Source organism: Biomphalaria glabrata, chromosome 15, assembly GCF_947242115.1.
Source record: "Biomphalaria glabrata chromosome 15, xgBioGlab47.1, whole genome shotgun sequence".
NCBI classification, from domain to species: Eukaryota; Metazoa; Mollusca; class Gastropoda; family Planorbidae; genus Biomphalaria; species Biomphalaria glabrata.
In genome coordinates, this window is record NC_074725.1 from 7438569 (window position 1) to 7466232 (window position 27664).

The 27664-nt window shown below is 35.1% G+C and overlaps 1 protein-coding gene and 1 non-coding gene across 3 annotated transcripts in view; both read right to left on the reverse strand.

Moving 5' to 3' along the window:
• Positions 1-4445: 4445 nt before the first annotated feature.
• On the reverse strand, positions 4446-4609 carry LOC129923222 (U1 spliceosomal RNA). Its single transcript, XR_008775150.1, has one exon. It is a non-coding gene; the product is annotated as a U1 spliceosomal RNA (small nuclear RNA).
• Positions 4610-6663: 2054 nt separating this feature from the next.
• LOC106057174 (collagen alpha-1(IV) chain-like) overlaps positions 6664-27664 on the reverse strand; it is a 74409-nt gene continuing 53408 nt past the window's right edge. For both annotated transcript variants that reach the window (XM_013214266.2, XM_013214265.2), the window contains 14 exons: positions 26113-26208; positions 24747-24836; positions 22414-22547; positions 20969-21131; positions 19873-20070; positions 18622-18807; positions 17724-17857; positions 14347-14491; positions 14049-14171; positions 13758-13965; positions 11831-11943; positions 10286-10491; positions 8943-9029; positions 6664-7937 (listed from right to left, as the gene is read on the reverse strand). In XM_013214266.2, coding sequence (XP_013069720.2) covers positions 7647-7937; positions 8943-9029; positions 10286-10491; positions 11831-11943; positions 13758-13965; positions 14049-14171; positions 14347-14491; positions 17724-17857; positions 18622-18807; positions 19873-20070; positions 20969-21131; positions 22414-22547; positions 24747-24836; positions 26113-26208 — 2174 coding nt within the window. In that variant the 3' untranslated portion in view covers positions 6664-7646. The remainder of the gene's footprint in view (positions 7938-8942; positions 9030-10285; positions 10492-11830; positions 11944-13757; positions 13966-14048; positions 14172-14346; positions 14492-17723; positions 17858-18621; positions 18808-19872; positions 20071-20968; positions 21132-22413; positions 22548-24746; positions 24837-26112; positions 26209-27664) is intronic.

The following is a 27664-nucleotide window of genomic DNA, read 5'->3' on the forward strand; positions in this document are numbered from 1 at the left end:
AGACCCTCAAAAAAAAAAATTGCTCAACTCTAAGAAATTTACTATTTCATGGATCTAGGTCATATAGCCATGTTTTCATGAGACTAGATTTATGATACAGAACTGCAGTTCACGCGATAATATGAAAACCTACTTATTAATTGTTGTTTTAAATGATGTCCAACTTATATGCATACTAAATAGATATTTTCTCTTAAAAAAATTAAACATTATTTTTGGGTAAATGTAGTAATTAGTAGGACAGAACCTACATAACGTAGAAATTAAAAAAAAAATTTAAACAAAAAGTCTAAAACCATTTGCATAAATGTGTTATAAATATGGTGATATATCTGTCCTACTTACTAAAGAGCCTACCGCGTTTGTTACTATTAATAGTGAATAGTTGTAAAAGTGGTGTATTTTTATGAAAAAAAAAACTGCTTGCATAAGTGATTTAAAAAATTTGATTTTTCGCTTTTAGAAAAGAAAAAAGTAGCACTTGCGTCAGATCTTAGAATGTTCTAAAATATTATGGTGTCTGATTTTCAATATCTTTTCTAGTTTACGAGATCTAAACGGAACGGACGGACAGACATTCCACACAAAACTTATAGCGTCTTTCCCCTTTCCGGGGCCGCTAAAAATGGCTAGAATTTGGCTACTCAGAATCCAGGGGGTTGCAAGTGCACCCCCTTACACCCCCCCCCCCTGCGGATGCCCATGTTGTTATGTCAACTTGTTTTATGAGACTATCCTTAAACACCTAACTTAGAAACACTAGACAGAAAGTTGATTCTAAATATAGTTTGTTGTTAACCTAGTGGTTCGTGAAAATGTTTACATGGTCAGTTGAATAGTTAGCCCAGAGAAAATGTAAAAGAGTAGATCTAGTTGAGTAGGGAGAGTCGCTCTATAGACAGGATCTTACATGATGTTCTTTCCAATACCAAATTTTGATGACTTAATTCTGTTGTGTCTCCTTCAGTTGTAGAACAACTATGTTTCATCTCATAGAACGCAACGAGATGAAAAGCTGGGTATTGGCTCAGGGTGTAGCACTTTGTGCTGCAAGCTGTGTAAGGGTTACCAGCTCCTGATTTGTCCTCAGGGTTGACTAGGCTGTCACTAAGCTGTGTAAGGGTTACCAGCTCCTGATTTGTCCTCAGTGTTGACTAAGCAGTGTAAGGGTTTCCAGCTCCTGATTTGTCCTCAGGGTTGATTAAGCTGTCACTAAGCTGTGTAAGGGTTACCAGCTCCTGATTTGTCCTCAGGGTTGACTAGCATAGCCTCAAGGTAATGAAGATTTAGATTCAGTTTTCCCTCTGCCCAATCAATTATTCCACCAAAGTAGTCTCTGCAACATTCTTCTTTAGGCTAGTTCATGCAGTGACTTCCACATACTCCCCCCCCCTTTCTAAATGACATGCTCTTGAAAGGTTATAACGTTAAATGACGCTAGGGATAGTAATTCTTCTAGGAGAGACAGCTCCGAGACCAAACAACTGCTGCATTGCAAATGATCTTGAAGGATCAAAGGCTACCGAGAAAGAAAAGCAGGCTGGCGGTGGACTCAATGGGCCTCCGTCTTTTTAAAAAATCCTTAAATGGAATGCAGATAGGATATCCAAACGAATAATAATAATAATAATAATATTCGATTCAGTTCCGCATGATTGGCTATTAAAAACCCTGGATATTCATAGAATCAACCCAAGAATAAAACAACTATTGAAAGTCTGTATGAATAATTGGAAGATAAATCTGCACCTTAATCGTGATAAACTAGGTACTGTGCACATAAGAAGAGGTATATACCAGGGTGACTCACTATCTCCACTCTGGTTCTGCCTAGCGATTAATCCTCTATCTACATTACTCCAAGACTCTACAAACGGTTTTAGGGTTGACACTAAATGTACAAAATGTGTGTCCCACTTATTATACATGGATGATCTAAAGCTATATGCAGAAACCGAGCAAAAATTACACACCTTAATCAAAACGGTAAAATGCTTTAGTGACGATATCTGTATGTCTTTTGGCCTGGATAAGTGTGGCATCATAAGCATTAAAAAGGGGCAAGGTAACGAACACCAACATTGAATTTAAAGGCATCGAGGAAATGAACTCCGTCTCTATTTATAAATATCTTGGAATAAACCAGAATGCCAAGATAAACCATAAGAAATTAAAAGAGGACTTTCTTGGCAAATATAGGCAAAGAGTTAATAAAATCCTCAACACCAAACTGTCTGGCAGTAATCTCATCACTGCACTAAACAGCTGGGCCGTCCCAGTGCTCCTTTACACGTTCGGTGTGATCAAATGGACTGACACCGACCTACATGACATTGACAGACCCACTAGAAAATTACTAACCAAGTTTCGATGCCTACACCCCAAGTCCTTCACCATAAGGTTATACCTGCCCAGGAAGGATGGGGGTCGTGGATTGCAGAACATCTTCAAATTGTGTAAGATGCAAGTTTTAAAAACACGATCAAAACTGCTCGCCTCCAGCAACAAATTAGTTTCCTTCCTACGGAAATACGACTCCGATGCAACCCCTCTGAACCTACACAATGCTGATGTCAATGTCGGTTTGGACGACGTAGGGCATGAGATTCGCCAATGGGAGGAAAAAACACTCCACGGAAAATTTCCGGCTTCATTACATGGGGACAACATCGACAAGGCTGCTTCCTTAACATGGCTCAAAGCAGGTCATCTCTACCCTGAAACAGAAGGCTTTGTTACAGCAATACAGGACAGAGTAATCAGGACAAAAAATTACGAGAAGCATATCCTGAAACTCAATGTTGTCGACAAATGCCGAAAATGTGGAAATGTGGGCGAGTCGATTGAACACATTATGGCAGGATGTCCAGTCCTATCAGAATCAGCCTACCTAGGTCGCCATAACCAAGTTGCAAAGTTAATACACCAACACCTGGCTTTGACGTACAAATTGATCGGTAAGGACACTCCCCCTTATTATAAATACTCTCCGCAAGAGGTTCTCAAGTCTACTGAACATCTGCTGTACTGGGATAGGCCTATTCTGACCGACAAAACGGTAGATTTCAATCGCCCGGATCTGCTGTTCATCGATAAAAAAGAAAAAAACGCTACCATTATCGATATCGCCGTTCCACTGTCTCATAATTTAAGAAAAACTGAGATAGAAAAACAAAGAAAATATGGGAACCTAGGCTTGGAGATTAAGCGTCTATAGAAATTGTCCAAAATAACAATATACCCCATTGTTATATCAACCGAGGGGATAATAACAACTGACCTCACAGACACCTTCAAGGCCCTTAACATTCCTAGGAACATCTTCGTTGCCTGTCAGAGGGCGGTACTGCTGAAGACCTGCCACATCACCAGAAAATTCCTCAGTGGAAACTGTTAAAGGGACTACGATGAATTTTGTTTCTCTTTAGCGAAACTCGACCCTGGCAGCGTCAGAGAATGACTACTCGTTCATTTCTAACATAATAATAATAATAATAATAAGGAAGCTCTAAAAATATTTCCACATGAGAAAGAAATAAACGTGCGTAGCTTGTATCCTAGAAACTCAACTGATTAGTGTACAATGTATCAAACAATACAAAGAACGCAGTCCCAAAGGAGGAATCCTCACTTTTATAAAGAATGACTGTCACAAACCGCCTTTATAACGGGTTGCCTTGGCTGGTTGAGAAGGTCGTTGTCTAGTTGTTTTGGATCACTGATCACTGGGGAGCAACTCCAAGCCATTGTTTCATCTTTTGACGACATCTCAACGTCTAGCAGTGAAGCATTAACATCATCTCCAAAAGAGACACAACTCAGATTTATAGCTAATAAAATACTTTTCTTAGCTATATAACATATATACACACTAGTCATCAGATTACTTCAACACAAATACATCATCCGACATGGACTATCGTTGATAGGAAAAAAAATTCCTACACTCACAACTCTCGGCTAACTCTAACTATAGTCTCCGACTCTGAAACTATCCTCACTCTCACAGAGAGTCACAATAGGTCACCAACTAACCTCAAAATCACACATCTCAGCATCTCGTGCAAGCCATGGTAGAGTAATTTACTATTTAATACATGTAGCCCTCCCATTACAATCACAAACACAGTTTGTAGCAATGACACACAACAGAAACAATGGGCACAAAGCTCGGTCTTTCAGAAGAAAATCTAAATATCTTGAACTGCTACTGCACACCAGACAAAAACTTGATCGTACACAAATTATTAACTATGGAAAAATGTCTGGCTATAGGGGATATGAGAAGTCTCTCTCAGAGTTGGAACTACCGAGATCTCAATGCCAGTGGGGAAAAAAACAATAGACTTTTGTTGACAGGCGCTGAAGAGGAAAAGAAGGCAATCTGTACAGTGTTTAATTCAAGCTTTCATCAAGTTTTAACCATTCCTACATTTATTTCATTTCAGGGATTAGCGCGAACGCAGTTCCCCTTACGCAAAAATTACGCACCCGAGTCACCCACATTTGGGGTGATCGCAGGTTTCAGCCCACCCGAAGTGCAATGAGTGAGCCTCGACCTGGGAGAACGGCCGCCTTGATCACCGTTTCTCCTATGCCAGGTAAGTATGAAAATGTGTGTGGTGTATCCGGCGGTCTCTAAAAATTTAATGTAACAACCTTAAGCTTTGCAATATTACAAGAAAATACAGGCTGTTTAATAATAAATATATATTTCTTTTATGCGTAAATACGCTACAGATAGTTAAAATATTTGTGTGTGCAGTTACACATTATATTTCTTATTTAATTGAAACACGATGTTAAATATATTGTTTTTCAAACATATAATAGGGAAAATTAAGACTCTTCAAATAATTGTGTAAAGATATAGCTAGTTACCTCCCCTAAGCATATTGACCTAATATTGTAGTAAAAAAAACTACATGCTTATGCCACTTGTCTGTCTTTGACTACTTTATGTGTAGTTGATTTCTCTTGACAAGTAGTTCACCATATTTTACAGTTACTCTTATAGCATAATAGACAAAGAATAATATTTCATTATTTGTCGGAACCTCTGCATCAGTCGTGTAGAGATTTATAGTAAAAAAAATCTGCCAAGCACGTCTCCTGGTGGCTGATAGGGGAAGGAACCTTAGATGTAAGGGTTTAGCTGTGAATAAACAGCCGTGGACCAACTGGTTTGATGTCATGGAGGATGACGTGGGGGTATTCCAATGCTTAGGATATTCACTAAAAACATCTCATAAATCAAGATTGCGAAAAGTGAGTAGGCCTATAGGGCGATTTAACCAGGGGAGATAACGCTTAGTGGTAGGCAAAAGTTAACTAAAAAGTTAGAATTTATTAGTTTAACTAAAAAAAAATAGTTAAGGCCATTGGTTAACTAGGTAAAAAATGTATTGTCAAAATCGTAGTTTAATTAATTTTTTTTAGTTACTAACTATAAGGTTTAATTAAAATTTGTAAAACTTTTCAACATGTGGTCAGGGTTGAAATGCACATTCCTGTTTTCTGGTCATGTGATATCAATAACTCTGATTATCAAAAAAAATGATGCAGTTAACAACTATTTAGAAAGTCTGAATTTGAAGAGGGTAAAGTAAGATGCTGGATTATGGGAGTAAATATTTGCAATTGAAAGTACGGTAGAAATAAGAAATATTATAAAATGTTAAACCTTTTTTGCCAAAAGCTTCTATGCAATATTAGGAATGGGATTGTGAGCCACATAGTGGTGTAATTTCTATATAAAGTGGTCAGACAAGAAAATAACACACTGGCGCGGTTAGTCAAACATACCCTCCCTACCCAGAAAGTAATAGACAGTGTGTCCGACTGATTGTAAAAATCTGGCCAGATAGACGTACACGTGTAGGCATATATAGTGTACTGAGTGTGCAGTCCATAATGACAAGGCCACCCTGTTTTTTTTCCCTTGCGCGTTTAACGGCATTGTTATAGTCAAGCATGTATTTTACACTATAAAATAGTTATACAGGTCCAATGTTTTTAAAACTCCAACGATTTCGTTTCTATTTCTTTGGTTATTAGATCTAAATTTGAAATTCTAAATCTATGTCATTTAGTGTGATTTTAAACTTTACCGGTATAAGCAAGATTTTCCGTTTTTTTTTAAAGGGGTACCACTCTTTTCTAAAGGTTTTAATTCAAGGCAAAAATACAAGCACACATATTTATTTAGACATTTTTATTTTATTGTGCATTAACGTTTATGTAAGAAACATTCTTTATTACTGATTTTATTATAGATAAATATTACTAGAATGTTAAAAGAATAAGATCGAACCGTAGGCATACAGTCGGATGATTATAATATATCTATATAGGTCTAGTTCAACCCCGCCCCTCACCCCCCCCCCCCCCAAAAAAAAAGTTATGAATAGTTTGTTATAGTTTAATTAACTTTAGTTTAGTTTAACTATCTTTTGAAATTCATGATAAACTAATAGTTTAACTACTTTATTTTAGTTAAAAACTAGTTTTAGTTTAACTTTTAAAAGTTAGTTTAGTTCCCATCACTATAATTATAAAAGGTCTTGATGTAACAATCATTTTAGGACCCCCTCCCCCCCCCCCCCCCCCCCACACACACACATACTAGAAGACAATGCTGAACTCAAATAAAAAAAAACAATCTTTAATTTCAACTAAATTTTATTTTTTGTTCAATATTAAACATTTATGATTTATTTACTGTTTTTTTTTTTATTGTCAAGATTTAAATTTGAAAAAAAAAAAAAGAAAAAAAAGAACATTTTCTTTTTTCAATCTAAGTCTCTTAACATTAAATATAAAGACTGGTGAAATACTCAAGTAAAAAAAATAGGCTGTACATGATTGCACAATATCCTTTGCCTAGATTTAGTTATAGAAATACACAATTGAAAATGTACGGAGATGTATTGTAGAAAAGTAGCATATCAATTAAAATGTTTTAGCAATACATAGACTCTTCAATATAATAAAAATATGTAATTTAAGAAGGCACGTTTTTTTTCTTGAAATGCTGGTTACTCTAAATGTATGAAAAAAATCTTCAGCAGTTTCAATAGTTTATTGTTAAGGTTACAAGAGGAAACAGCCAAGCACAAGAAGTCATTGACTAATAGTGTACTGAGTGTTATAATGGAACAAAATGAATTAAAAAAAAAAAGTATAAAATTTATTACATTCTGTGAATTCATAAAAAAAAAAGTAGCACCTTCATGAAATCAGTTGTACACAAGAGACACCATTAAAAAAAAAAAAATTGTGTTCAGACTCAACTTTCATCCAGACATTTATATATGTAACTGTTATGTCCCTTTCACACCCAGTCAGCAGACGTATAGGTTGCTATGTCACAAAAGAGATTATTGAGCCTCTGGGAACATGCATACCTTGTGTTTGAGAGCAAGCTACATCCATTATACAATTTATGATATACGACCAGCTATCTAATTAAACAAAAACTCATGGATAATAGCTGTATGAAGCTTCTAAATTGACAATGATTTACTTAATAACACAGTCAAGATGTAAACACAGAGTAGGCTCTGAAATCTTTGAAGTGGCCAGTTATAAAAATAATTAAAAAAAAGACATCCTCTCAAAAATCCCCTAGAAAATGAACTACTGCATTATTTTTTGTTCATTCTAAAAAAGTCTAGATCTGAGGGAAAGTTTTTGATGCATACAACACACCTGCTGGCTCTCCTACGGAGGTCCCCAGATTTAATAGTTTCAGCTATAGGCTGACTGAACTGCGTGCTGTTTTCTATAGTGGCCATCCAAAAACTGTATGATGTGGCATAGTAATTGCACGTACCACGGCCATGGCACTCTATGAAAGGCTGTGGCCTGAAATCTTCAAGGCAAGAGCCTGGTGAGTCTAAGGGCTGGCCAGATCCTTGGGAACCAGCTCCAGTGCTCTGAAGAGACAAATAAAAAAGATGTTTAGGTATATACCAGAAACAAACATGAGATACTAAAGTATACATTATTAGTGGCTTTAATTTTGTAGGATTAATTTTTTCCTGAGAAGCCAAACTTCTTGTTTGTTCATAAGAAAAAAATAATTTCTTTCTTTATTAGAAACAAGAAAGTTTAAAATTTTAAAATTAATTCACAAAATCTATCATGTCATTAGGCCCTTAGTTGTTTTAGAAGGGAAAAGTTTAAATAAAAATGCAAAACTTTAATATACAGTCATAATTTTTTGGTTCTAGCATTTTCTAATGAAATGTGTAGACATTTATAGAGTAATTGTTATGTACTGTGGATGAAATTAGTTTTCATTAGGAACCCTCATAGCAATGAGTTACAAGGACATCTGCGGTCACAAACAAATGACCACCTTCATACTTATCATCAGCTGTCAGGTTTGAGCTTGACTGGCTCAGGGACACCTTTTAAAACCCTAAACCTAAAACACCATACTTAACCTACCATGGCTTAAGCTAAATGACCTACACATTTTCGGAGGCAACTATAGAGTCAAACTGCCCAACTTTAATCGCAGGTACATGGACCCAATCAAATAAGTGACTCCTTTAAAGGACCATGCTCATTTTGTAGATAGCGTAGGAGGGCAATAGTTAATATTTTATTACAAGATAGACAAGCAATGATTGAGAAAGTTAAAGCACTAATAAGCTTTCTAAACAATATATCTATATATTTCTTAAAATTACATCCCAAAGTTTTCTGAAAAAGTGTGTGAGTTTGGGGAAAGACAATTCAGTACTTGAATGTTTTCTATCTTTAAGGTTGTGTGAGACTGTCAAAGTAATGTTGCTATCATCAAACAAAGAACTACTTGAAGTGTTCAACACTACAAAGATAGAAGTCATTGTAATGTTTCTTTTTAGTAAAATCTTTTCATGAACAGTCTCAGTCATTGTGTGACTACGTGCAAAAGTTTTTGAACTACTGACCAAGATAAAGCTGTAGCCAACCCAAACTTCAGACCATCCAAATGGACAAGACGGGGCCACAATGTCTTGACTATGGACGGCTATAATCTGAAAATAAACATAAAAAGCTGAACTAAAATATAGGAGATGTTCTTATTAACAATTACGTTTTATTAAAATTTTTACTTCTAACTGAGGCACCTGACTACTAATGAAAATTATTTGTAGGTAACACACACATGTACATATATATATATACAGTGCTTTTTTTTATTACGGTACACACCGGTATGGCGAACCAGCACCTTTTTCAATGTGGAGAAAAAAAATTATTACTTTTCTTGTATTTTAATGTTTATTATTAATTTATTAGTAGTTAAAAATTAGGCAATCCATAACTGAGTACAGGCAAAAAACCACTGTATATATATATGTATGCACACATGTTGAAATACAAATTAAAGACCACACTTCATTGAAGGATAGAGGCTTGTTTGTATCAAAATTGTTAAAAACATTGTAGCAGTCTAATGTTGCTATGGTAAATTGGAAAACAAAATAATGCAAAAATGGCCAAAATCTTATTTTCTTTACAGTTTCAGGAAGAAAACTAATAACCGTTAGAGATCTTTTATGTTTATGTGAGGGGGTTCAGTGTTCACCCTTTCAGCTCTTAGAGCTTTGAGGATGCTGGTCTGGCAGGTATCTACCCAACCTAGCATGAAATTATCTACTCAGTAGTACAATGATAAGTGAAAAAGTAGTATACCTTAATTTATCTTGTATGTAATAAGGAAACAAAAAATTGTATTCCATGATTATTTGATTAAGGATAAATAAGCAAAGAAAATGACCATGTAATAAATTATTTTTTTCTCAAAGTTAGGTTCTATAGCATATGCTGTATTGGATATTATGCCCAATATAATTATTCTATGCCACAATCTCATCATTAATTACAATGAGATGAGCCACAATCATTCTAGAACTGACAGTAAAAGTAAATAAAGTTCCCTTGTGAGACCATGCAATCTACAGGGCAGATGATATTAAGGACTTTTGTTTCTTTGGCCAACAGTTAATAAGCAGGGTGTCATGGCTAGCACAATGACCAACTGCCTTTATTTTCCCTAACTAAAGTCAGGTGCCCATTAGAGCTGGGTGGATTCAGGGGCGCACTAAAAAATCCTGAAATTCAAAATCACAGTCTTCACTGAGATTTGAACCTAGGACCCCAGGTTCAGAAGCCAAGCACTTAACCACTCAGCCACAGTGCCCCCAAGAATGACAATAGCCAAATATAAATTAAATGACAGTGTAAACAGTTCTAGTTCATTGTCAAGTCTAAATTTGAATCTACTTACTGGTGATGGAGTTTCACAAACAGCACATCTACTGATGTAGTCTCTGATGGCTTCCCCACTTACAGGAGCCATGGAGTTGGTCATAGCCTGCGGTGAACTCAACCAGTAGCTGTAGTCTGATCGTGATGCTACTGTGCAAACCCCGTTGATATTGCAGAACATGAAGGGCATGACATTGAACTGGGTGAGACAGGAGCCGGCAGAACCTAAAAACCATCAGTAAGAAAGAATGGCTATTAAATAATAAACACTAGTTATCATGGTACTCTGTTTTTACACTTTAAATTAGCCAAAACCTTCCAGATGTGTTCTACACATCCATGTGTTATGTAATTTAGCTGTAGGATTGCATGCTTGATCAGGAAACTAAATCCATTTTATAATATTAGACTAGAAACATTTAGAAAGAAAAAAAAAAAAGATAAATAAATTTGTTGTAGCACAGTAAATAAGTATTTCAGAATCCATTTATTTACTTATGTTTGGTGTTTCTGTAGCTAGTGGTTTTTCTACAGGGTATGGTAGCTAGCCCTATGCCCAACCCTCCTTTCTCAGCAGGGTTTGGGACCGTCCTATAATATATGTCAGAGTTTTATTTACTTATAGCAGATTGAATTTTTATCTCATGGTTATGTTGTCTTTTTTTAAAAAATAAGTTTCCCAATGCTATTACTTATATCAGCCACACATTTTCAGATAATAAAATCTTACGCTCTGTCATTAAAGCTTTCTCTTTTATAAGCAAAAAAAAAGATTTTTATAAGAGTAATTTCACATTCTAGTGTAGTATGGTTTCATAATAAAAATAATACCGTAATAGTTAAATAATACAGATCTATCTTATTTTTGTCTGATTGTAACAGACGTCAAACAGTTGAGTTGAGAAAATTGCCATGGCAGGCTTAAGGAAAAACTTTTTGGTCCAGACTAGTTTTGAAAATAAAGGTAACATAAATGAACCACTCATTCCAGAAGACAAGCAGCTAGCCAGAAGAGTTCAACCTAGTAAGTGGGGATACAACTGATGGAGATTGGTTCAAGATAAAAAATATAATAGGGAGAGTCAACCTTCTCATATGTTAGAAATATAGAAATTTTCAAAACTACTATGACTATCTCTAAGACTCAGAATGTTGGAAAACCACACAAGAACTTGATATGCAGCTTGAAACTTATCAAAGCAAGTGCTTGTTCTTCTGGCCAACTACCATTTTAAAGCAAAGAGCTATAAAGAATAGTGTGAATTTTACCAGTTGCAGAAGCACAGAAAATACAGATGGCTGGAACATGCACTTAGAATGAAGACCCAGTGATCAAGATCACTCTGACTGTATGAAAAACAAGAGGTTGCAAAAAATATGAATAGAAATGAAAAAAGAGTCACAGGAAGTAGGCCTAACACCTTAGAAGACTTTGCTTATAACTTGAAACAGAAAGAAATGGCAATATTTTTGGACATCTCACACATGATGATAGTAAATCTTTTAGTGCCAGCTTTGCACAAACAAAAAGAGGCACCTATTTTATATTTGTCCTATTACTTACCCAAGTCCTGGCCATGAGCACGGCCATTACCCATGACAAACAATAATGAGTAGCCATCCCATAATTTTGTTGTTCCCTCTGGACATATGGCTAATCCAGTTGTCTGACTGTGCCTTTAGTAAACAAAAATAATGAAGACATAAATATTTATACTATCATAAAGAAATGAAAATCTTATAAGTCATCTGAATTCCATGTAATTCTAGCAGTAAAAAAATAGCTCGTTTGCACTGGAATACTCTTACTGAAAGTGATGCAAAGAGTTTTTCAATATTTATAAGTTCTAGCCTTGACCAAGGAGAACTGACTATTTGGTGTAGAGAATATCAGCTCTTAGATAATTATGTTTTGACACACTGCAGCTAGACAACTTGTGAGACATAATTCTTTGTTATCCTAGTCGTGTACGAGAGGGCCTCCAGACTTGTCCCTCTTTCAAATCTTAACTTTAAATTGTGTTTATAATATTGTTACAACTTTGCCCCTTCACCGGCTTTTATGGTGCGCACCAGCGGACTGTTTAGTACTGAGCCCAGCCATAGAGAGAAGCTTCCTTCCACCTGAAGCAACAAGAAGGAAATTTGAGTCAGTGTTCTGGAACAAGGAAAGGGTTGTCATTGTCCTGTCTGATTACTTAGGAGGCTTGATGGTGGCGTGAGCTGAAGAAACAGGCAAATCTAAAAACTTAACTGTGTGCAACCTAGTGGTAGAACTATACTTCTGCAAGGCGAAAGTAACTGAAGGCCAACAGTAGCTTCAATATTCGTTATTATTAAACATCTGTCATCTAGCCTTGCTCCTATGTTGAGTTGCCTACCATAAACTTACAACAATAGCTTTGTTACATCAAACTTAAATTATGTTGAAGTTCCAGATCTTGACGAGTACAGAGAGTTTGGAAATTATGATTTTAAAAACGACAAATCTATCCCCAGAGTTTTGACTTGTGTTGAGGGAGATTGTTATGATACTGTACACAGCTAATCTTATGATGCTGTACACAACTAATGTTATGACACTGTACACAGCTAATCTTATGATAATGTACATAGGTAATCTTAAGATGCTGTACACAACTAATGTTATGATGCTGTACGCAGCTAATGTTATGATGCTGTGCACAGCTAATGTTATGATACTGTGCACAGCTAATATTATGATGCTGTACACAGCTAATGTTATGACAGTGTACACAGCTAATGTTATGATACTGTACATAGCTAATCTTATGATGCTGTACACAACTAATGTTATGATGCTGTACACAACTAAGGCCCTCTGCTCTTACTGATCAAAAGCTCTTTTCTGTATGCTCTCTCTCTCTAGTATTTGTAGTATTTAAAACAACACATGATTTGAGAAGCCCCGAGAATATCAATTCAATGAAGTTTGAGATATATAGGGTCTTAATTCAATGCTTATGGCAAATTCTAAAAATAGCAAGAAAGTCCTGCAAAGAATAGCTGCACTGTTATCAGTAGATAAATGCCAAAGAATGTTGAAATGCAGTACTAATGCTTTGACGACAAAGACTGAGGATGATATCAGTCAATCAATTCCAGTCATCTTTGATTTTGTTGGAGACAGAGGAGTACTGCTATGGCACAGTCTCCTGTTTTGTTTTAAATTTGAGATTACATTGACTACAGTTAGTGATCTGTTTGATACAGAGAATCTGATCATGTGCTAGATAAAATATAATTCAATAAAGATTGATAGACACAAAGTTGCTTCTCATTATGTCTATTTAATAATATTGTAATTAATAATGACCTGGTTCTTTTTAAAAAAAACAGAACAGTTAAAGCTGAACATCATAGCCTTTCAACTCAGTCTTGATTTTGTTCTATTTACAATATTTAAATGCTTTTAGTATCAGGATGCAAAACGTATTATTTTTTAAAACAAGAAAAAAAAAAATCTTTACCTTGTGAAAACAATACCGGGCCCAGTGCCAGGCTGGCCAGGTTCCCCAATATCACCTATAGGACCAGCTGAACCAGGTAAACCAGGTATGCCATCCCGTCCAGGAGTGCCACTGAAACCCTCTAAACCCATTTCACCAAAAAAACCTGGTTGCCCATCTTCGCCCAAGTCACCTTTCACACCCCTTACACCTTTAGGACCTTGAATACCTGGACACAGAAAAGTGAAGAGTTTTTTTTTACAAGAGCACTGCATAATATGTCTATAAACTTCCAATATAAAAATTGCCTACCTTTCATTCCTTGATTTCCTCTGGGACCTGGGCTACCAGTTTCACCTTTAAATCCTTTGGGCCCAACACGATCATGCAAGATTATATTATTAGGTCCTTCAGGACCAGGTCTTCCTGCCAAACCTACAACATGACAAATATTCAATGTGATGAAAGTAATAGACTCATTTGTTACAAAATGATAAGTACACATAATAAATTGTATCAATCAATGAAATACTAGACACTGAAACAATTTAATATTTCTTTGTGTTAAACAGCTAATCAAAACAAAACTAAATGTAAAAGTTAGCTTTACCTTTGTCTCCCTTAGCTCCCTTCATGCCCCTCCCGCCCTCTTCTCCTTGTTCACCTCTGAAACCCTTTAAACCTCTTGGTCCAGGTGCGCCAGGCCTGCCAGGATTTCCTTTCAGACCTCTTTCACCTGGTTTTCCAGGGTAGCCCTGTGGATGAAGGCAACATTTACTATACTACAACTAGGCGACATCTTTGTGCATAAATGTCACACATTTTTTTAGAACAGATACAGACTTTATTATGTTATATAAAACACTTCATTACATATTATTGGATTAGTTACATTTAGATTAGATTAGATTGGATTAGATTAGATTATATCTGACAGACATTAGACAGACACATAGATAGATAGTTATCTGAAACAGCGCACTCATCCTTAGTCTTTAAAAGCGAAGACATTGTCAATCAGATAGCTAGACAGACAAACAATTTATCATATTTATTTCTGTATATAAACAATAAACACTTATTTTTTTGCATAGATAAATAATTTATAACATTTATTTCTGCCTTTTATAAACACTAAATGCTTTATTTCTTTTTGTATAAATACTTTGAACGTTACAACCTTTAATTTTATTATAAATATAAACACTTTGACTGTATATTAGTTCTATTGTATAACACATTTCCTTAGACAGCAACCCAATCTTTTTTTTTTTTACAGTCAATAGCTAGCAAGGGTGTTAGTTAAATGGTCAGCAAAATGAGCAAATAAGTTTAGTCTTTCAGATATTTCCATTTGTTTTAGATCTCAAGGTCTATATATGTTTCACATGTTCCTTTAGACATGACAGGAAGACAGGGGGTGACAGAGAGAATTCAAACTTGGGACCATCCAGATTGCAGTCCAAAGCATGAAGGACCAGGCAGCAGATAGCAAGTACTCAGGGCACTGTAGGTAAATGCCTTTAGATTGTAGAAAAAGTAATGATGATGATCTTAAATTTTTAATATGATATACATTAGCTCCATTACACAATTTTAACATGATTATATTTAGTGGAGAATGTTACCAAAAGTTTGCAGGTTTACTAAATGTCCCTAATGTAGGCAATAACAATTCCTTTGCAGTGTTTTAATCTTTTCTAATAATATGTAATGTCCTATTGCAAAACACATTTCCTCCAGGAGAATTAAAATGATTATTTTTTAGCTTCTCCTATAATTGAGGCTTGATACTTCAAAACAATTTTTATTCCTAATGTAGATCCAATTATTGTAAAAATTGTCTAAAAATACTACACCCATTTGAGTGTCAGGATAGACCTAAGGACAAGGAATAGAAATCCTAAAGCTCATTAAAGTACTTGCAGGTTGTGAGGGTTTATATTTTCTTTTTTGAATTTAGAATTGGATAAAATGACTTTGTGATTTTCAGTAAGCCAATGAAAGTTTTGAGGGGGTTTGGTTTTAACATTTTGCATTGCTCTCTATCCTTAATGTTGGCTTCCTCGAGTCGTAGAACAACTATGATTCATCTGGTAAGTCACTTTTTTCATGTGACTGAACAACCCTAATTCTGGAGACACATATTATTGCTTTTCTTCCAGACCTGAGACTGTCAATAGCTTTCTTATTCATCATCTCTCACCCGTTATGGCACGATTAGGAATTAGTTAGTTGTTTTGGAAAATAAGGGACGCTTTTACTTAGTAAAGATGACATGATAGATCTTTAAAAAAGAACAAAATGAGAGTTGACATAAACAGGACGCTTTCATAACAACATAGAAACAAGAAGCATTTTATAAACGGCTAGAAGTAGATGACATTCGATGGTTCCCTTCATGATTGTTAAACCTGTTTGATGTTCAACACCAGAGTTGCCTACATCTATTGATTGTTTAACACCCCAAAGTACAGTCTAGGGCTACAAGTAGTCAATATCAATGTCCACTGCTTTGAGGTCCTGTTTGATTACTTCCACATATCAGTATTTCTTGCTAGTTGTCCATAAAGGATGACTTTCAGGTTATGTTCTCCATATGGTGGACATGACTAAGCCAACAGACATGGTGTTCTCTTCAGGATGGAAAAGATGTTGGAAAGACCAGTTCAACCAAGTATATCTGTATTACACAGCATCAGACAATAACCTGATTGGTCAATGGGTTCAGAGAATCTGGAGTACCAACTCCCAAAAAAATATAATCAATCTAATAGTAAAGGTAACATCTAGTATATGTTCCCCCAAGACAATCTTGCATTTCTCTGCTCATTTTAATATGGAAAAGCTCATCCATTCAGGTTGTTAATAAAATAATAATAATAATAAAATATTTATTATCGATAAGGAAATTTGTCTTACAATTTGTGCATTACACCAAACAAAACCTTATAATTATAGAAAACCAAAATATACATTCACACCAGACTCACTCATAATTTACATAAAAAAATGACCACCAAAGGTCACCTAGCAATCCTGGATTTCCACATAGTGAGACAAGCGCAGGTGAGATCTGGATCTAAGACAGATCAGCGATGCATCAAGACCACAATCAAATGCTTACAGGTCGAATGATCTCAATCAACACAGAAAAATATTTCAATAGGTGGAACTCAAAAAAATAATGGGAAGGGACAAGGAGGGGAGTATTTTAATAGCAGTATTGAGTCTGACTAGCACTGTCAAGACTCAAAAATATAAAGGTACCCCTTTCAGACCTTGCCATCTATGGCAGGGCCAGCCTTGGATAATTGGAGGTCCTAGGCGAAGTGAGTTTGGTGGCCCCTAAATGGAATTAAAAAAAAAAGAAACAGCAAAAAAAAAATTTAAAAATTACGCAAAAACCTAGCATGCCTGTCTATATCTAAATTGACAAATAACTGAAATTCATAAATCACAATTTCTATAGAAGAGACAAGAGTTAGACTAGTAAACATTGAGTCTAAATGCTCTACTATGTTTGAGATCTGATCCAAGTTTTGCAATTTTTTTCTCTAAATCTTTTTTTTAGTTCTGAGCGAATAAAATAAAAGTAAATTTAAGTGAAGTTCCCCTTTCAGACCCAGTGACTGATAGGGTATATGATGTAAAGGTCATCTGTTTATGTGGCCCATTGTTAGCGAGGATGTCATATCACCAGCACAAAGACCAACCACCTTTACTTTTTGCCAACTAATTTTAGGTACCCATTAGAGCTGGGTAGACTATGAGGCACCTTAAAAATCCCATCCCCCCCCCCCCCAAAAAAGGCTTCACCAGGATTCAAACCTGGGATCCCTCAGTTAGGATGTCAAGCACTATACTACTCAGCCACCACACCTTCCTACTTAACACATACTCAGGTGATATTATCTACATACAGTCTATATTATACTTTTGATTTAGTAATAGTACTCAAAGAACCTAGACCAACACATAACTTACCTCTTTACCAATGGGTCCTGGATCCCCTTCAGAGCCAGGACGGCCTGCTCTACCCTTGAAACCTTTGTCTCCTGACATGCCTCTAAATCCATTTTCTCCTGCTAAACCACTTTGTCCTTTCTGGCCAGGTCGGCCTAAAAGTAAATGGAAAGATTATTCAAAAGCGTGTTGGTTTCGCTGATCATGTAGGCCTACTGTATTGGTAACATAAGTAACAGTAATATTTGCAAAAGGAGTTATGTTTGGTATGTCCCTTTATAGCCAAGTTTTCAGTAAAGTCGCTCTATGTTTCATTCTACTTAAGCATCAAAAGAATTTGTTATTTAAGTTATAGTTTATTGTAAAATATAGTTCTAGTTTAAATTATACTTTTTGTCACACTAACAGAAAGGCTGCCTAGCCAAGAGGTATGCCCTTCAGCCTATTGTCATGATAAAACCTAGTAGGAACCCAACCCACAGTCATCCCCTACAATCCTTCAAGGTTAGGGCATTTCTGAACTAACACTGGAAATGTACAAGTCTAGTCATATTAAGCCATGTTTAATGTTATTTCATTTCAAAGCTTGTATAAACAAAATGTATAGAATCAGAAACAATATCACTCATAAACAGTTGTCAGAAAGAATTAAAACTATGGATTCTAAAGAAATGTAACCATTGTAAATTGTTTTTGAGTTGGCTAAGATGTAAATTGTTTTTGAGTTGGCTAGGATGTAAATTGTTTTTGAGTTGGCTAGGATGTAAATTGTTTAAACATTGGCTAAGATGTAAATTGTTTAAAAGTTGGCTAAGGTGTAAATTAAGAGTTGGCTAAGATGTTAATTGTTTTTGAGTTGGATAAGATCACATCAGCTCTAACTATTATTGACTACAAAATCTGAGTGAGAATTTATTACCAGGAATGCCTTGGAAGCCAGGCTCTCCAGGTGCTCCTTTAGGTCCAGGCCTGCCAACACCAGTGTCCCCTTTGATACCTTTATTACCATCAAAACCTTCAGGGCCAACCTCTCCTTTTCTGCCTTTAACACCATTTCTGCCAGGGTAGCCAGGAGTTCCATCAAATCCAGGAGGTCCAGGCAGACCTGCAAAACAGAAAGGTATTACATAGGTTACTAGCAAGATTAAGGTATTTATATAAGAGAAATATTCATATGAGTTCTGTCCCTAATTGTGTTACTTAGGTATTCATATAGGTAAACTGTTCTTATTATTAATCACATCAATAAAATGTTCATATAGATAATTGTCTTTATCACAAATGAAGCTGTGAGATAACCTAGAACCTTGTTTACACAAAAGAATTGCAACTATGATGTGACATGATTCGCTAGAAAAAAAAAAATTGCTTATCACTCCATGCACTCTAGAAATGATGAAGTAGTTTCTATTTAAGATTTATTGAATAGACTTAAGAGATGCAACCTAATTACTTCATTTGGCTTAAATATATTTGTGGCATTTCAATATTGTGAATCAAACCAAGTGATAATTCTTGTATTTGTTGGTGTGCTTAATTCATTGTGAAGCTTACTGGTGTTATATGAAGACAAAGAATCCTTTAAAATCTGTCATTGGAACTAAAATATGCACATTTAAAGTAGGCACAAAAGAATAGAAATATGTTCACATAGGTAAGATCATTTGAGAGGAGGCTAAATTTGGATCAACAGGAGGATATTAAGAGTCTCATAAATCAGACCACAAACAGTGAAATCCTATGCAGAACTCGACCACTTAGTGAGGTTCTGACTAAGAGTCACAAGAAGTTCGCAAGTCATGTTCTCCAACAGAAGAAATTGTATTTCCCAAGAATAGCATTAACATGAAGTCTAAATAGAGGAAAAAGAAAACAAGGACGTCCTCATATAACATGGTGCTACATCTTCATGGTGGATCTCAAGTAGTGGAGACTAGTTGGGAAGAGACTGCAAATATTACTGGAGATTGATTTCTATGGAGACAGCTTGCCACCCTATGGCTCAAAAGTCTAAGTTAAAGTCTAAGGTATGATCACTCAAGCTGATACAGAGGTAAGATAGTCAAAAGGTAAATGGTAAGGTATTTCCATACCTTACACAAAGATCCTTTTAACATGGCATTAATGAGTAATTAAGTAGAACATGATGCATAAAAAAAAAGAAACAAACCGAGAGGAGCGTCTTCTCCTTTTTGTCCATTTGGCCCTTGTGGGCCTTGGTCTCCTTGATCTCCCTTTCTCCCACGGTTTCCTGGTATGCCAGGAGTTCCACGTAAGCCTCTTCTTCCATATTCTCCAGGCCTGCCTCTAATGCCTTTGTCACCCCTGTCCCCTGGGAAACCAGCCATTCCTGTTTCTCCAATAGGTCCTTAAAAACAAAACAAAACCCAGCAAAATATAAAAATCCTTTAAAAAACAAAACTTATCTAAAGGTGAAGAACTCTGTCCCAAAAAACTATATCTGCCAGTAATGCACAAGCTATTTCCCGTATTTGATATCAAAATAATTAATTACCAATAATTTACTAATTTAGTATTTTTGTTTATTGATTCATGTTTAGTTAGGTACAATAAATAATTTTTTAAAGTATCATTTTGATTTTGATTTATTTAAGGGGACTAACCCAACAAATTTAGCCATATATATGAATACTAAAGTATTCGTTTCCATTGCTGCTATTAAACAAAATAATGAATAATCAGTAATTGATTTACTTTTTTATTGATTCATGTCTTGTCTATGACAATGAATACTTGTGCAAAGTTTCAACTTAATCCGAGAAAGGGAGAAATAACTTTTTACCAGACAGAGTTGATAAAAGCTTTGTAAAAAATAGCTATTAACAACTAATTGATTTTTCATTCTTTTATAAATAAAAAGTTCATTAAGAAAATATTGACTATGTTTCTCTATTACTTTCATGTTATCTTAAGAGTTATAAAAAAAACAAAAAACTAATATTATTATTTTCTGACTTAAGCATTGTAAAGTTCTGAAACAGTTAAAAGTTCCAAATTTTTGCTCAACCGTTTCTCAAAATAACAACATTTATGAATACTTATATTGTTCCAAAAGGAATGAAAAAAAAAATCAAAATAAAATTAAATCAAATCAGAATATTAAAAAGTAAGAGATTTGGGCTTAACAAGAGAATAAATCTAAAAAAGGAGGCGGGGAGTTCAGCACAAACTTTGTCAGAAGATGTTTATACATGGCATCATTAAAAAAAAGGAAATGTACATCTGACTCTTTATCAAACAATTACCTTCAAAACCTGGCTCTCCAATGGCACCATCAAATCCATCCTCTCCAGTTTCACCATCATTTCCCTTTTCTCCAGGTAGCCCTGGATATCCTGTGTCACCTCGTCCTCCCTTAGCTCCAGGAAATCCAGGTAATCCCTCAGGGCCATCAAAACCCCGATCACCCTATGCAAATATAAGAGAAACTTGTTCAATTACTTCATTTCACTGAGTCTTAATAGAAAAGAGATTAATTTAAAATTGTCTCTTGACTGAACAGTACAATTAATTTGTATTCATGTTCTATATTTAATGGATAAGAACTAAAATAAATGTCACTTCTTGGATCAAAGTTACAAGATTTGCTTGGGACGAGTTACTTGATTTACTGGGAACCAAACTTACAAGTTTTACTTAGGACCAAAGTTACAAGATTTAATTAGGACCAAAGTTACAAGATTTACTTAGGACCAAAGTTACAAGATTTACTTAGGACTAAAGTTACAAGATTTACTTAGGACCAAAGTTACAAGATTTACTTAGGACCTAAGTTACAAGATTTACTTAGGACCAAAGTTACAAGGATTTACTTAGGACCAAAGTTACAAGATTTACTTAGGACCAAAGTTAGATTTACTTGGGACCAAGGTGACAAGATTTGCTAGGGACTAAAGTTAGATTTACTTAGGACCAAAGTTACAAGATTTATTTGGGACCAAAGTTAGAAGACTGACTTGACTTTAATAGCTACCTGGTTTAACTATGGAATACAAATTGTTATGTTTGGGGATGACTATACAAAACATGTATAAATTATTGATCTTTCTACACCATTGTAACCATATAACCATTTTTTCATAGACAAGCTCTAGGGAGAAACCTTAGGCAGAACAGACAGACATTGACCTGTATGACTTCTTTAGTCCAGCCATTATTGGAGTGTGACTCAACATGTTAAAAAAAATTCCCCTTTCAGACTACCTTATGGTCTATAGGGCAGATGATGTAATGGTAATCTGTTTCTGTGGTCTATGATTAACGAGGGAGTCATGTGGCCAGCATACAATGACCTAACGCCTTTACCTTTGCCCAAATAATGTCAGGTACCCATTAGAACTGGGTGGACTAAGAGGTGCCCAAAGATACCAAAATTAAAAATCCCAGTCCCAGGATTCAAACCCAGGACCCCCAGTTCAGAAGCCAAGCACTTTACCACTCAGCCACCACGCCTCATACTCAGCATGTACAGCAAAACAATATTTGTTCAAAGAATGTTGAGATCATCGCCATATGGAAATATAGACATAAACAGTTAAATTGTCAAACCTAATTTATTAACTTCTTCGGAGTGTATAGATCAAGTAATATAGAACTGGTTTCAAAGGGAGGTAAAAGCTTGAGTTACAAAGTAATATGGACCTACAATAAGGTTCCATACTAAATGACCATAAAAAGAAAGCATTTTTACCAGTGGCCCTTTCTCTCCCTCAAATCCAGGCAAACCCCTAACACCTTTAGGGCCTCTTGCTCCCTTAATACCATTTCTTGCATTGGCACCTCTTGGTCCTGGACTTCCAGGGGAGCCCTGCAATCCTGGCAAACCTAAACAAGAAAACAACAGCTTAAATATTTGACTTCAATTGTGTCTATTAATAAATAGCAAACAAAAAAATTAAAAAAAAAACAAACACTTATATATATATTAAAAAGCACTAAAAAGTAGAAAATAAAAAATAAAATAAGCAATGATATTAGATCAGTAGAATTGATGGAAAAATCAATTGGAAAAATATAAAAAACAACATACAAGAAAAATACAGAGCGAGTTAATTCTTTTTTTTTTTTTTTTAATTATGGAAAAAGAAAATATATTAAAAAATTCATTAAAAAATCAATATACTAAAAGAGTTAACCTTTTAATTATACATTTAATCCATAAATATTAAAAAATTATAAAACTGAACACATTCTGTCACTTCAAATTTCATAAAAGATGAACAAATGCAAACTGTATTTTTTACATTATTTCGGGTACTTCCAAATTAACTGAAAAAGAGGAAAGACTAAAACAATGTTGACTTTGTTTTTTAAATTTATTACCAAAACAGAGTACCATCACTCTCACATCCGGAAAATTAAAATAAAAGAATAAAAAATTTAACATTTATAAGATAGTGAAATAAATATTTATTCCAAGTTACTCGCTGCGAGTAACATGCCATTCGCCAGCACTAGCAAAGTTACTCGCTGAGAGTAACACCGCACTGAAAGAGTTAATATTAATATTGTAAAAAAACAAACCGTTAAAGTTTTAACAGGTAATAAATTCTGGTTTTTAATAATTGTTGATTTGAAACAAATGATAAGACATTAGAAAGACAAAGATAATTTCAAACTATGCACGGCAATGCCAGCAATTAATATGTGTAATCAATCAAATTGTTCTCTTATAAATATAATATATAAGCACATTTAATCAATGTTCAATTCCTTACCCTAACCCTCACAATGCAAATTTATGATGCCTCAGAATGCTTAGACTTTTCAATCAATATTAAGCTCTTGCATCCATTCTACCTCTTTGATTTTACTAATATGTGTCAGTAGGTAGAATGACTTCTGGTGTACTTATAACACAGTTACAACAAATCTTTTTTTTGTGTCTGTTTTCATATTAACTTAAATTTCAATTTTCAACCTTCTATGTCAGCTTTAAATTCAAATTTCATCTTGTCATGATGCTGTTGATTAAAATTTCCTATTGTCATGATGACGATGACTCAAATTTCATCTTGTCATGATGATGTTGATTTAAATTTCCTATTGTCATGATGACGATGACTCAAATTTCATCTTGTCATGATGATGTTGATTTAAATTTCCTATTGTCATGATGACGATGACTCAAATTTCATCTTGTCATGATGATGTTGATTTAAATTTCCTATAGTCATGATGATGATTTAAACTTCCTATTGTCATGATGATGTTGATTCAAATTTTGATTGCTAAGAAAATGTTTATTATTTCACACAGATAAGAAGATATATTTTAAATTATATTTAAATATTTCCATTATAATGAGAATCTATCAACACCCAAACAATGTTGAGAAAAAGTATTTTGGGTTATAGAATAATAAGTTTTCATTTTGATATTTTGTAGAGCAGCATTCATTAGTCCATCAGTATGATGAGACCCATTTAACCCTTCTGTCATGTAGCATAAAGCAGCTGTTGCATTAAGTTTATTTTTAATTTTCTGCAAGCATCTACAAAGCAGGGTCAAGGTTGGTTGTCAACGGGTTCTTGGAAAAAGCATGCTTTTTTGGAACAGAAGTGGGCAAGTCAGTTGTAGTTATGAGCTTGATTGAAGATAGTTATCTTGTTTAATAGTATTGTACAGTGTGTATATTTTACTAAAGTGATTGCTAGTTTCAGAATTAAAGCTTTGTATTTATTGTTGAAGGATCTTCTTTGTTTGAATTAACAATTTACATTCGAATCTCCGTCATAACAATATTATCTGAGTGTTCAGTAATTGTTTAAAATAGAAATCTACACTAAATTATAACATCAGAAACGCATTGTCTGATTAACTCAATCTCATCGTAACATCAAGAAACTTCACATCTATTACTCAAATAGAAATGATGGTAACAGCTACTAACACACTGGCCCAAGTATGAGTGTGAGAGTAGAAAATGTTGGCGCTTTTAAGTTCAATTCAGTAAATAAGTAAACGCACAGAAAACATTTCTTTTTTCGTAAACACGCCTTTGAAAATATTCATTGTCGTTACCTGGAGCACCGGGAGCACCTGGCTCTCCATCAATGCCATCAACACCCCAATCTCCAGGAAGACCAGGATCACCAACTTCACCTTTACTACCTGTATAATTTATAATATTGTTTTAATGACAAGAGAAGTTAAAAAAAACTATAACATTACAAACAATGTATTATATATTAATAGTATTGTCATCAAGCCTTAAAACAAAGGTGGAAAGCAGTATTTCTCATGGCTGGGTGCAGGATCTTAGTATTATATGCATGAGTATTATATAATCTATATGCTGAGTTTGCAGAGGGAGTCAGACCCAAAGGCCGCCCAAGACTAACATACAGAAATGTCTGCAAGCAAGACATGAGAACCACAGGCATCAAACAAAGTATGTGGGAGAAGATAGCCCAAGGCCGAACAGCATAGAGACAGACTGTAAGTGCTGGAACGAACTTCGCGAGTGCAAAAGAAATGAAAGCTGCATCAGTCAAGAGAAAGAAGAAGAAAGCTGCTCTGTCAGCTAGCCCTAGGACAGATGCATACACATGCACGAACTGTGGCAAACTCTGCCGCTCTAGAATTAGCTTGATCAATGACACCAGATTCTGCCCCGTCTCAAGACGAAACCAAAGGCAGTGACTCACCTGGGAGCATCCATTGTCTTCTGAGACACAAGGAGCCATATATATAATCTTTGTAATTAATTATCCACATATATACAGTGGTACTTGACTTTATGGAAGGGCTATTCTAACCGGCTTTCAAAAAATATTAATGAAAAAAAAAACACCAGATGTTTTCCAGTGGCCACCTGATGTTTATATACAGTATTGGGAGTTTTCTTTCATACTGAACAAAAAAACCAAGCCCCAATTCTTTCTAGTAACAGAAAACTTACTGTATGTACCAATTCTTTTGATACTGTAATGTGGCATACAGTACTGCACGGCATCTTAAAAAATTTCTGAATATTTAAGTAGCTTTTTAAAAGAAAAAAAAAAGCATGTAAAGGTTATTGAGGAAATGGGAAATTGTTATTTAGGGGTTTAATGTACTATGTGATGGCCTGAGATAATGTTTTGATCCAAAAAGAATGTATGTATATGAAATTAAATACTGCGTCTCCACTTCGTGGAAATTTGATTTGGCGGTCAGTCTTGGAACATATCCCCCATGAAAGTCAAGGGAACACTGTAATTATCAGATTATATTATAACTCTAGCATTGAAAAGCCTTAACATACTTTTAGTATTAAGTACTTAAAGCATTAATTAATATTATAGCCTATATCATTTGTATAATTATAATTAAAGCATTATGTAATACAAAATATATCATTTAAAGTTGTGAAAGAAATAATTTAGAATAGTTTCAACTACAATACCTTCAAATCCTACTTCTGATGGACCAGATGAACCTTTTCTTCCCATCCTGCCCGGTGGTCCCTCAGGTCCTGGATCACCATTACTACCAGGATATCCTAAAAGTATCAAGAAAGAATTGAATTAGAATTTAAACAAGATGATTATTTTTTTTTTTTTTACATGTTACATGTTTCAGATATTCCTTCAGAATAGAATTTTATTACATCCTACCCCAAGCGCTGTGGCTGAGTGGTTAAGTGCTTAGCTTCCGAACCTGGAGTCCTGGGTTTGAATATCGGTGAAGACTGAGATTTTGAATTTTGGGATTTTTATGGCGCCCATGAGTCGACCCAACAGGCGGTTAGTCCTAGTGCTGGCCACATGACGTTAGCTGTTGGCCAAAGAAACAAATGACCTTAACATCATCTGCCCTATAGATCACATGGTCTGAAAGGGGAACTTTACTTTTCTTTAACTAGCCCAACCCTCCCACAGGACAACAGAGGATGGCGGTAGGCAGGGTTTGATGACAGTGCAGAGCATATATCAAATGACCAGGCAGCCTTCATAAAACTTAACATGAAAGAGTTTTACAGGTCACTGACAGCAGGAGAAAATGAATCAAATCTTTCTGTTATCAAATTAAAAAAATTATAAGCACTTAAACACCCCTGTATAAACTGTGTACCAAATTGAAACTAAGAGTACATGCAAGATCTAGTTGTAACTAGTTGTTATTCCCCTGGAACATTTATACTGCAAGCATACAGAAACTGTTTTGTCATTTGCAAAGTTGATGAACAGATGCAAAGGTCAGCTAATTTGTAACACATATAAATATACATACAAAAAATTCAATTTTTTACAAAGAACCCAAAGCTGAAGGACTTTGTTGTTATTATGTCTTCTTATAAAGGAATTTTTGTCTATTGTTTGTATAAGGAATTGTTCCCATTTAGACTGAAATGAAAATCAAACTTCCATAGATATAAATGAATGAATTATCTTTGACACATAATGAATTTTCACTTCAACTATCCCTTAGTCTGTTGAACCATAGGGGCACCACACGAGAACTGTTGACCATCTTTCTCCATTGCTCTATTCTTTTTGCCTTGGACAGAACCTCTTTCAATGACAAGCCTGTCCATTCTTTTGTGTTGTTTTCCCATCACTTTCTCCCTCTAACTCTTCTACTTTTTCCTGGTACTGTTCCCAGAAGGAAGGCCTTTTCAAGTCCTTGTGATGTGGCCATAGAGTTATAGTTTGTATTTTTGAAAGTAGTTAGTAGATCATCGTTGGGTACAACGGCTGTATTAATCCTGTTTCTAGTCTTCATTTGTGATGAAGTCTTTGTAAGTGATGCCTAGGATCTTTCTGTAGGATCTCAATTCCATTGCTAGGATCCTCCTCTTGGGAAGAGTGGTCGAGAGGCCAAGTGAGCTTGAACTTGGCTTGGCTACCTAGAAGGGGGCTCGAGGTTCGACACCCGACTCGGGCAGAGTTGTGTTTACTGAGCGCCTAAAGGCAGCACGGAAAACCAACTCCTAGATACCCCCTCCCCCCCACTTG